The sequence below is a fragment of the Thermobia domestica genome, chromosome 4 (genome assembly GCF_964235325.1).
Source record: "Thermobia domestica chromosome 4, izTheDome1.hap1.1, whole genome shotgun sequence".
NCBI classification, from domain to species: domain Eukaryota; kingdom Metazoa; phylum Arthropoda; class Insecta; order Zygentoma; family Lepismatidae; genus Thermobia; species Thermobia domestica.
The window spans coordinates 273,619,684-273,632,607 of NC_137457.1; the positions used below are offsets into that span (position 1 = coordinate 273,619,684).

A 12,924-nucleotide genomic window follows, 5' to 3' on the forward strand; every position below is an offset into this window, starting at 1 on the left:
ACACATGATAACGAACTATCATTTCCCGCTTTATTGAAAGCCTCTGATAACTTTATCATGTAATTGTTTGCGTTTCCATGGTAATGTTAATAACATACAACTGTGTAACTTCATTTATGACATGAGACAGGCTTTTCATACTTAATTCACACAGTATGATGTGAGCAAGACCTGGTGAATCTTCAGATTTTTCAGCATTTGAAACTGGTAAGTTGGATAGTTAAGTACTTTGAATATTTTTTTAAGAAGTAAGAGTACTGATCAAATCGAAATGTGAATTTAAGTTTGTTTGAAATGTAAGCTATAGCCACTATTTTAAGGAAAAAAGTATTATTGAATAGGCTTATATTTGTCAATTTTAGAAGTATAAACTATGCTATGCATATGTATAGGAAATTTTATAGAATGTTTGTTTTCGTCCGTCCGTCTGTCTGTTCACAGGTATCAGAGCAAAACCGGTAACAGATACGGTCTGGTTCGAGACGCGGTATGGTTCGATGCCCGGTCAAGTAAATTTGTGGTTGACAACATCTTGTTCGTGGGTTTTCTCGGTTATCCTCTTTTCTTTCCACATACTCATTCCACCAATTGGTCTATCATCATTCACTTACCTTAATCATCACCCGTCTCCCTTAGCCTAAAGGGTATAATCATGGGACGTTAGACTGAAAGACATTATTTCATTTATTTTCATAAAACAACCAGGACAGTAAATGGATTATAATCCACATCTAGGATAGTTCCCAAAACTATCCGTCCACGTCATATATGATAGGGTTGCAGATGAACCATATTCTCCAACGATTCTGAACCATGGATTCTTACAATCCCTTTCAGCAGCGAGGCTGTATGAAACGTGGAACTGCAACCTAACTGGGAATGTAAATCACATGCGTTCCCAAGTGGAATTGAATCCGTGCTGAAGACGCGCACGCTAATCATATAGTAACAAGAGAGATCTGAGGGAAAATTATCACTGCGACTCGTAAAATTTGTGAACCCAATGAAATGCATTGCAACCAAAACGTAATAGTTAACAAACATGGCGTTCTCACGTTGCACGACAATGCTTGGTCAAGTCTTAGTAAAGGACGCTGAAGACTTTTCAGGAATTGCAGTGTAAAATTCACCGTCTTTTCCTGATGTTTCGTCCACAGATTACATTACCTTTACTGGCATCTCGAGAGAGTTGTATTTAGGTTTGGTGAGGGCCTAAGCTACTGAAGAATATGGGGTCCTATATGTGTCCAGATGAACGTACAGATCGTATATACAGAAATAAAGAAATTAGTGATAGTTTAGGAAGCAGGCTAGCAGAAGGGGCCCCATTACTTACATTATAAGGGCTTACACAAATGAAACACTGTTACTATATGTTGATTTTGCTTTATTTCTTGTTTTTCTTATATTTTGGAAATGCGCATTCTTTTTGTTGCTTCAACTTTTGGGCCCCCAAGAGCGTGGGGGCCCTAAGCTATAGCTTGTTTAGCTTATACGTAAATCTGGCACTGCATTTCGATTACTTCTTGGCAGGAAATAATTACCTTGATGACCAGGCGGTCCAAGTTGTACATGTGGATAAGCACTTATTCACATCTCAGACTCGTGTTTTTTTTTTTTTTTTTTTTTTTTTTTTTTTTAATCAAGAAATTCAGTCATTGACTGAAATTTGATCAAAGTGTATGTCTGCAGCCAGAGACTAACTAGGCGTTGTAATATTCTTTTTCTCTTTAGCCTGTGAAAGTGAAACACGAAAGACGGATTTTCTGTCCTGAAATGTACTATACACGGTGACAGTGTAACAAGAGTAGCTCATGTCTACGATCAGTGGCGGCGATTGGACGTTAAAAGTGGGGGGGGCAAGACATAATCTGAATATTTGTATATCAATGTTAATATACAAATTTCACTGGTTGAAACTACATACATTAGTAGATTAATAGGCCATTTCAGAAAAGTGGGGGGGCAACCGCCACCCTTTGCCCCCCCTAATCGCCGCCCATGTCTACGATAATTTACTCCTACCAAATCCGGTTTGAACATTAACCATTGGTAGAGTGGAAATGTTAATAGCGAGAACTGCCTCTAGTGTGTACTCACTCAAGATTAATCTAAGCTTAACAATTAGGTCAGCAATCTGAAGTGAGGTCAAATGTCACGAAGCATATGTGTAATATTCAAGTACTGTAAAATACCAATATACTTGATTGATGGAGTAATGAATTGATTATGCATTAAGATTGGTTTAAAAAAATAATTGTGGCATTATATGAACTAATAAATGTTAGAGTTGACCTGACCAGATCAGCTGTGACTTTGGTTCAAATTACACTAAATTCAAAATGTCACTGTATAAAAATAATTCAAATAAAATGAAATGAAAAATGAAATGAAATCTTTCAGTTTAACGTCTCACAATTATGTCCATTGGGCTAAAAGAGACACATCATTGAGGCGTGTGACTGATGATTGTGCAATTGGTGGAATGAGAATTTGGAAGGAAACGGGAGTACACCGAGCAAACCCATTGGACATAATGTTGACCACAACAAACTTACTTAGCCGTGAATCGAAGCAGGAACCTCACGCACCAGAGATAAGCACTCTACCACAGAGCCACTCCGTTCCTAATTCAATCAAGATTCATATTCTTCAATATATGTATAAAGGGGCAATGCATAGTTTAGTTTAAACTTAAGAATAAGGTCACCAGTAACAGAAGAGGTCAAAAGGCACGAAATTTATACTTTTTAATTCAGATACTCAAAAATAGCAATATACTTGACTAATGGAGTAATAAATTGATTATGCATCAAAATTGGATTTAAAAAAATAACATTTCCATTAGTTGAACTAGAAACTATGACCTCTGACCTCTCTCAGGGCACCTGTAACATTTGTGTCAATAATAGAAGATTCAACAACTTCCTGTATAGAGAGTTAATTTAATCAAGTAACATGTAATTCAACATATAGATAAAGGACTCTCATGATTAGTCTAACTAGGGAAGTTTCTCAACCGTAAAATGGATTTTGAATCTTCTGCAAACAGACTTAGATAGCTCATCTAATTGTGTAATTTATTTCAAGATTATAGCTACTAATGGACATAAATAACGACGTTATGACACAATAAAGATTTGGGGAAAGCGACTCCAGACAGCGATAAAGTTTAAAGATAAATACAAATAACTTCAAACCTATTTAAGCAATCTATTTTTTTTTAATCGAAATACAGTAGAGCGTCGATTATCCGAACGTCGGTCAACCGAACGACCGCTTAACCGAACTGTGTACTCGCTCGCACCTGTTACTCTCCCACCCTACCGGCCATCATCCCCCTCACTCCCAAACCAAGTTTCCCACAGTAGTCGCCGCACTGAGCCACCGCTGGCGGAACATTGCTTCTAATGGGGCATTCATAAGGCGCTGCTGACCGGCCAAGCCGCCAGTCGCTGTGTTTCAACAATCACCACACTTCTGTCGGTTTGGCACTGGCTGTAGAAGTACAGTGCAGTACAGTACAGTACAGTACAGTTCGATTATCCGAACAAACCAGTTTTCCGAACACCCATGTCCCCCAATTACTTCGGATAATGACGCTCTACTGTACAGGGTGTTCGAGAAGTCCTTCCCTGATTACAGAAATTGATAACTCAGGCTAGAAATAAGATAGAAATATGAAACTGATGTTGAATTGTTTACAAACTATAAAAGTTTTGGTCACATCAGTACACTTCCACATGAGCACCCTTGGTAGCACGTAGCACATCTAGGCGATATTCAATTTCCATCCACACATTAGCCAACATCACTGGAGGGATCGGTGAACTCCCTCTGGTGAACTCCCTGACCTCCCTGGGGGGTTCTGAACCCCAAATGCGTACATTATGGCAATTCACTACTCCACTGACAAAGAATGTCGCTTCGTCGGAAAAGGCAATTCGTCTGAGATAACCATTATCGTCCTCAATACGTGATAGCATTTCGACCGCAAAGTCAAATCGATGTGTACCGTCGTCGGGCAACAAGGCAATATAGAGTCAGTATACAATATAGAGTCTAACAAGAGGCAATATCGCCAATTATTTTAAATAATGGAGTATTGTCAACTTAATATGAACTTTTTATTTTCAAATGGCACTACGTCATGTTGTTGGCCATATATCGTAACTACATAACAATGAACTAAAATATATGTCTAATACGTAGTAGTGTTGCAAACTATAAAAGGCATTTAAGAAAATGAATTGCTACACTTTTGATCCATAGATTCCAAAATACTCGAAAACAAGTAGTAATTTTTGACGAAAGTACGTCCAAAGAGGTATATTCTAACCTCAAGTACAGAAACGTGTACATATTCAACAATGTTGTCAGAATAAACACTTATTTTTCAATATTTTTATAGAGAATATTCTGAACGAAATAGTTTTAAAGTACGGTAATATATCTAGACTCTTAACATAATTTTCATGTCAAACTACTTCAAGAATGAAAACTGTACAATATAAGAGTGAATATAACAAAATAATCATCAAAGAATTAGTTTAGGGAGAGAAAACGACGTAAAAACCACTAAAATGAATATTACTCCTTAGTTTCCGCAATGGGCTGGAAGTTAGCGTACCGATTTCCTACGTGGCACACTATGGTTTACATCTTAAGATGGATCATCACCCGGAATTCACTACATATTTTAGCTCATTCCCTTAACTACTGCGCAATGAAACGTTACATATAATAAATTTTGTACTATAAGATAGAGCTATGTTTCAGCTACGACACAAGACACTGATTCATTTGGTTGTGTCACCTGATATTGAAAAAGGGAACAAATAAAAGAAAATATTTGATTCGTTTTACAATGAGCACACAAGATGGCACTTGCTGTTAGATCTTACTAGAACTGCTCAGTTCTATGAAATGTTTGTTTGTATGTGTAAAATATTGATTGATTGATTGATTTTTAGTTTAGCGTCCCTTTCAGCAACGAGGCTATATGAGACGTGGACCTACTGATTAAAGTGGAATCCGAACCACATGAGCTCCCGCCGGGAATCGAACCCGGGTCTCCCACGCCAAAGGCGCGTACGCTAACCAGTTAGCCACTAGGGAGCTCTGTGTAAAATATTTTAAAGTAACGATCTTATTACGAAATAGATATATCGTTTAACCGTTTTTCGTGTTATATTTCCAATTTTATTTAAATATTAATTTACATTTAAGGAAATAGATTTTGAGATGAAATTTGCGCAGAACGCCATAATGCGCTGTTGCCAAATTTGTACGTTTAATTCCTGGATTCTAGCGTTGCAGTGGGAGAAGCGGAACGTAGTTGTGTATTGTGGTAAGGGTCGAAAACTAATTTCTCCGGTAAGTATCCAAGCAGAATTCCATGATTACTTCCTTTTTATTATCTGGCCTCCGTAAACACTCGACACTATTTGGCAACACCGCACTATTTAAGCATCGTTTAGCATAGCACCGAGGACACCTAGTGATCCACATTACCCATTCCGCTATTTTTTTCTGTTGCGTTTGGTTTTCCATTCAAGAAGAACATGCATCACAGTAGAAGATTTTATACACATTCAAGATATCGTCAAATACTAACATTAAACAAACAGTACCAGGATAATGGCTTTGCTATATTGTCATATAAGTAACGGTTTCGCGGAAGACTTATTGCTACAGCTGTGTTTCACATATCACAGAAATTGATAGTTTCCGTTTTGTTAATTGTGAAGAAGATAATCCTAACTTCAAGTCCGAAAATATGTCAACTGATAAAACAGTGTTACCAGAGAATAATATTGTATTTCAGTAACTTTCTGAAAAATTGAGATCCAATCCATTTTGATCAATGTTCCACGAATATGCCCTTTATACAGTTCTATCAGCTAATTAGAAAATTATTAAAAGTGGTTACCGCATTGGATTTCTACGCAGGAGACGAGGGTTCCAGTCCCATAAGACCCGAACTTTTTAACATGTTTCAATTTCAATGTATGATCAGTGTTTCCTCTTTCTTCTCACATGCAATATGTAGAGGGAAAAAACACATTACACAAACAAACGAGATATATTCATTGATATATGGAGCTCATTGGACAAAATGAGCTCCAAATAATAGAGAATTCATCTTAAAATTGATACTTCAACTGAACAACAAAAGCTTGTTTCAACGCTCCACGGGTTTACCAATTGTCATTGGCTGCTTGAAATGTTGGATGTAGTAAGTTGAGTTGATTCTGTCCAAAACGTTTGTAATACTAAAAAAAAAAAAAATAAAAAAAAAAAAAAAAAAAGTGGTAGCAGCCAGAGGTGCAGTTATTTATGTGGCTCACTGTACAGTATTTTCACCATTTGAGCTATACTTATATATAAACAATAATATATGAGGGTGATTCTGAAAGTAATGCCTCCAAGGTGATACCTATATTTGTGTTTGATAGATAGCACCAATACAGATATCAGTAGAAAGCTTGCAATGTCAGCTACAAATGGTGGTATAATTTTCCAACATAGTCCCCATTACGGGCAACACTTGCGCTGACGCGAAACAACGTTTTCCATGCCGTCGACAAAGAATTGTGGTGGCTGCTGGCGATACCAATGTCGACCTGTTGCTTGCACCTCCGAGCCACAACTCTAGTGTTCGTCCTTAAGATGTTCCTTAAGTTTTGGGAAGAGATAAAAGTCACAGGGCGCAAGATCCGGACTATAGGCAGGATGAGACAGAATGTTAACAACACTTCACCAGCAGATGGAACAACTTTGAATGTTTTGGCGAAGGAGAGGATGTGTGGTAGTACCCCATGAACTGACGCTTTGTTTCCAAGACGTAATGGTGTATCTATGACTCGTTGCCGGCGATGAATGTTCCTGGACACACAACCCTTAGCAGTCAATAAATTTAATGACAAAACACTGTTTCAACTGGACGTCACAACTGAATGCCATGGACTACTCCATTACTCTGGAACGAGAAGAGATAGGAAGGTGAAAGAAGAGATATTTGTATAGTTTAAACATTAGTGCATTAATGATAAGCAGTTCCGAATTTTTGCTGTACTATTGGCCAAGTAGTGGGCTTGGAGGTATTCGTTTCAGAATCACCCTCGCACTTATACACTAATACTAATACACTATACTATACTAGCATACTAATATATAAAATAACTTATGTATATATCTGTGAGTGTGTGTGTGGCTCTTACCAGATTCTTGCATAGAAACCAGTCACCTAGAACCAGCAAATGTTTCGCACATAGGTCTTCACATATATGCCTAATAGCGTACAAAGCCGTTCTTTTAGATTTTCTATTCAAACTGGAATTGGGAGGTCAGAATTTAAAGTACGTATAAAGTAAAGCACGAGGTAATGTTCATCGTGTACTGTAATGAGTTTGTGTGTCACCATTAGAAGATTAATAGATATTAACTGCTAGCTAACGACGTATTATTTTACATATACATAAATAATACATAAATAAATAATTCAGCTGAACAAGACTTACAATTTTAATTGACAACGAAGGATTTGCCTTTCAGCGCCAACTTTCTCGCGATTTACACGAAAACTACCCTACACGACTTATTCTTAAGCATTCCCACATAGCACAAGTACGTCCACGGGATGTCCGAGACTGAGCCCGCAACGGACGACGGGACATCCCGCGATTATCCGAATGTGTTCCCGGGACATCCACAGGAATTCCGCGGGATATCCAGATGTCCGCTAATATCCCGGGATACGGAATATTCAACGGGACAACGAAGGGATGTCTATTGGTTTTCCCTCGGATCTCCTATCCCATCTGGGACGTTCCGTGGACATCCTACATGGGAATCCTTCAGGACGTCCCATGCAGGACGTCCATGGGATGTCTTGTCATTGTCCCGGTAATCCCGGGAACCGAATGCGACGACTGGGATCAAAATGGGACATCCCAGGGACGTAGTGTGCTATGTGGGTTTACATTTATTCAGTTTGAAGTGATATATCCCCTTATATTTCGTCGTTGTAAAATGTTTTAGTTAAACATAAATTGAACTGTAAATGTTACTAATACTTTTGTGTATTTTTCTTACTTATGATACTTACTGTGTAGTTCAGCTAGTAAAAAGCTTGACGAGAATCTACTTGAGCATCAGTTTTACCTAAATAGGTTGCGTGGGTTTCGTAAAGCAAAATTTTTACGAGGTGTATTCAAAGAGAAGCCGAACTTTTGAAATAGCGCCCCAACCGACAGAGGGAGCCTACTACAGTTACTGTGTGCATCTGACGTCAGATTTAGACAGCAAACTGTCATTTTTCTCGTTTCACTATGACCGGTAATTGCCGAGCTACAAGAGCTGAAGTGAATACGTGCACTAACTGTTTGTCAGATTAATGATACTGTGACAGTGAAAGAGTTTGAAGAACTACGCGCGTGTTTGAAGTTCTGCTACAAACTTGGCGAAACATTTACAGAGACACTTGAATTGCTTTTCAATTCATTCAGGGTCTCCTCATCCAAAAAAGCACACATGACTCGGTCAAAGATCAAGGTGATGTTAGTTCTGGTTTCTGATTGAAAAGAAATTATCTATTATAAATTTGCATCACGTGATCGAATGGTAAACAAACAGTTGTACCAGGATATTTTAGCGCGGTTGAGGGATGTTGTACGCAGGAAGATGCCAGAGTTTTGGAAAACAAGATTTGGATGAAGCACCGTGCCAGTCTGCCTACTAACGTTTCACTCCTCATCCGGAATTATCTGACAAAACATCAGATTTCGTTGTGCTCTATCCACCCTCTTCTCCGTACATAGCCGCAGCAGACTTTTACCTGTTTTCAAAACTTAAAATCATTTTGAAACGACTTCATTTCCAAACCATAGAGAATATTGAGGACAATGCGATAAGAGACCTGCGCACCATTCCAGAAAGGGTGTTCCAGGGAGCTTTCCAAAAATGGAAGACACAATAGGAACGGTATATCATTGTCAGTAGATGGGACTACTTTGAGGGGGATATTGTTTAAAATGAATACAATTAGCAATAAAGATGTTATAGCAAAAGTTCAGTTTCTTTTTAAACACACTTCGTATGTTTACAAAAATAATCGTTTTCTTAAGTTTTCTAAGACTGCGTATGAGGTTTTGCGCTAAACCTTACTGTGTTCAGTATATTGAGATCAAGCGATGTTAATATGTTCTGATCTTTGGACAATTTTTCCCTGTAAAACGAAAATTATATTTTGTAGTATTATTTGAATACAATCCGATACTTTGCGGTTGAAGCAAAGCAGCTACAACGACATAGTTGATGAGGCATCTACCTACCAATTGGATGTATTTTGATCTCTGGTCAAATCGAAATAATTTTCCCAATCTAGCATCGTTGCAATATGTAGCTCAGGAATTCATTTAAACTTTGTATTAGGCAGAGCTCTAGAGTAAGGATAGCCGGGAAGTGATATTGACTACATTAGTTTTCCATGTTCTCAAGTGCAGAAAGTGAAAAACAAACAAACAAACAAACATTTCCACTCAGACTTCTAGTTTTAGAAAGTCTGTATCGAATGAAAGTTGCTCTCACTAGAAATAATACAAATATATATATATAAAAAAAAGGAAACGAAATGAAATCCTTGAATATTACGTCCCACGGTTATGCCGGTTAGGCTAAAGGAGACGGTGATGATGAGAAATGAATGAAATAGTGGAATGAAGAGAGTGGAAGGAAAGAGGAGTACCCCGAGAAAAGCCACGCACACAGTGTTTGTCCACCACAAGGTTCACTTGGCCGGAGCAGGGTTGAAACCCGGGACTCCATGCACCAAAGGTGAACGCTCTACCACTGAGCCACCGCGGCGCCCTAAATATAAAAAAGAATCGCGTAAATTATACGAGAAAAATGATAGGCAGAAAGGCAAGCACCAATTTTCCCAAACTTTTATTTAATCGATTACCCTCAATCTCTCAGCAATAGCAAATAAGTGAAATATTGCTACTAAAATTAGATAAAATATTTGTCTGAGAGAGACTTTGAGTTCCTACAATTGGAAATACGGTAGGTCTAATAGCATAATCCGAGCAAAGAATGGAACTTAGTACTGATAAATTGGAGCTTAATAAGACATGCTAGAAAATCTAGTGTCAAGAAGATAGCTAGACTTATACGGAGATTCTTATCCTCTTCTGACCGAAAGTGCGGTACATAACATGGGCAAATGATGTGACGATTGCCGGGAGAGAAACTCAATTATAGGAACTACTCTGAAAGTAAATATCGTTCAGTATTCTTATTTCTCGTAATCAAACATTTTTTTAAAAAAGTCCTTGCTTGCTGGGAATGCGCACGAGTCGAGTCGAGACACAGCTTTTCCAATAGAAAAATATACGTTTTTCGAGTCGAGACATCACTTTTACAGCACATTTTCGAGACGAGACAGCCTCAAATCTTGTCTCGTGCGCATCCCTATTGCTTGCAACTAGAACGCATAAATATTTTAAAATAATCACAACATTATGATTAAAATGTGACGTAAATCAAAAGTATTATTTCTTTCCACTCTGAACCGAGAGAGCTCGCGAACAATATCGATAAATACTGAACTAACGTGATGGAGTGCGTCGATTGCTATATTCTCAACCCATGATCGAAATGCGAAGGTAATCAATATCAAAAGTAATATTTCTCGTGAATTTTATGTCGCTGCATATCGTTTGAATTTAATTGTGACACAACTATTACTTTTGATAAGTGAAATCTTTGAGTTTAATGTACCACGATTATGTCCTTCAGGCCGAGGGAGACGACAATTTCAACAAGTGAATGATGATGGAAGAATTGGTGGAAATGAGAATGTGGGAGGAAACAGGAGTAACCTGAGAAAACCCTGGATACGATGTTGTTCACCACAAATCTACTTTGCCGGGGGATCGAACCAGGGGTCCCACGCACCAAAGCTAAGCACTCTACCATTGGAGCCACCGAGTCCCCCTCCGCCGGTATAAGTTTTGAATATACCTTGAGGACATGCATTGAATAATGTGTGAATTAACTCCAAACTATATGGGAAAACTACAGGATGATAATTTTTATTAGTTACATAGTTTTACTTAATACAATCATTTTATGTATCCTAGCCGTAATGTTAACGTTTCGTCTATTCAAATCGAATGGCTCTCTTTAGTTATTTTTACAGTTCTTGCCGATAATGTAAATAGCAAGAAAACTAAGTTATTTATTTTATATGTTAAAATATAAGTATTTTTCATTCCTAGGTACCGAAAAGGATCATCATCTTTAGAAATCAGAAATGACAGGCAATCAAAGAGTTGATCAACAGCTACTACACTATACAGTATTCAGTATACTTCTCACCGTCTTGAAGAGCACCATAACCTGCCATGATAAATGTACCTGGGTCGCCTCCACTTGGAATCAGCAAGTGACAACAAATTGTAGCGGAAGAAACTTCTCCAGTGTTCCTACAGGAATTGACATCGACACTTACATTTTAGACTTATCTCAAAATCAAATTAAGCACCTACCTGATACACGTGTAGAAAGTTCCAAAAGCACAAAGCAAAATATTATAGAAATTAGGAACTTGAAACGATTGAGTGTTCTTGACTTGTCATTTAATAACATTGAAACACTAAGTGTGAATATATTTTCCCGGAACAGCAACCTACAAATACTTAGCCTAAAGGGAAATCAACATTTGGTGATGCCCTCAGGAATATTCCTCAATGCAAGTTCTCTATCATATTTGGATCTTAGCCACTGTGGTATAAAATCATTATTTCCGTCTAACTTCATCTTAACGCCTTTCTTGCTAAAACTCGATTTATCATTCAACCATATTCAAACAATCGATCTTCCAGTATTGGAATCGTTACAGACATTGATGACTTTAGACCTAACCCATAACCCACTATGGTGTGAATGTATTGTGGAAGATATTTCCGAATGGTTGCTGCAAAAGCACTTGGAAATGGAAAATGACGATGTTTTCTGCGATTTTGACAACACAACTGCCTCATCTTCTAGATTGGAGTGTGGCAGCAGCAATTCCACTCAGATCAGCGAAATTTCTACAGTTACAGCAGATGAGTGGTTTACAATAATGTTGTCGGCATTAATAGTTATGGGTATTGTCATAATGGTGTTGGCTATTATAATTATTTTTTGTTCACGAAGGCAATATAAACGACTGTCGGGCAGAGGTAGTAGAGTCTACTATTACTCTAGATCTATGCGATCTTATGTAAGTTCAAGACAATTGGCAAAATGAGTATTGCACGTGTTGAAAGATGAATAGATTGATTAAAAGTTACGTTCTTTGTTAACAGTGACGGTACATGGAAGACGACCTAGAGTGTGAAATAGGATTATGTGTTCGATGCTCTTCCACCAATAATCGAGTCTAGGACTTTGTGCCACAAAGGTAAACACACAACCAATTAGCCCAGCAGAAAGGACTGCATTTCATTTGCAATACTTGGACATTTTGACGAAAGCAATTCTTTAAAAACAGAAGTATTATTCAAATATGTTTATCTCATTGTAACTTCTTTACTCAGAAAAGTACGAAACAATAATATTCTTGTGCGTTTTAATTTATTTATTTATTTTAGTCTAATGTCGACTAAAAGCAGGGAATTCGTGTTACTATTCGGTTCAAAATCTCTTGTCGTCGCGAATTCTGTCGAGGAATTTGAAACTTAAAATATACAAAACGATAATTATGCCTGTAGTTCTGTATGGCTGCGAAACATGGTCACTTACTCTGAGGGAAGAACATAGAATGAAAGTATTTGAGAACAAGATCCTGAGACGAATATTCGGACCCAAGAGGAACGGGAATGGGGAATGGCGGAAACTTCATAACGAGGAACTACATAATTTATATGGTTTACC

The 12,924-nt window shown here is 37.8% G+C and overlaps 1 protein-coding gene across 1 annotated transcript; it reads left to right on the top strand.

Annotated features, from left to right (window-relative positions):
* The first annotated feature begins 91 nt into the window (after nt 1-91).
* On the top strand, nt 92-12,589 carry LOC145683515 (leucine-rich repeat-containing protein 66-like). The gene is made up of 2 exons (XM_081754855.1): nt 92-207; nt 11,283-12,589. The coding sequence occupies exon 2, from the start codon at nt 11,318-11,320 to the stop codon at nt 12,296-12,298; it is 981 nt and encodes a 326-aa protein (XP_081610981.1). The 5' UTR covers nt 92-207; nt 11,283-11,317; the 3' UTR covers nt 12,299-12,589.
* The last annotated feature ends 335 nt before the right edge of the window (nt 12,590-12,924 follow it).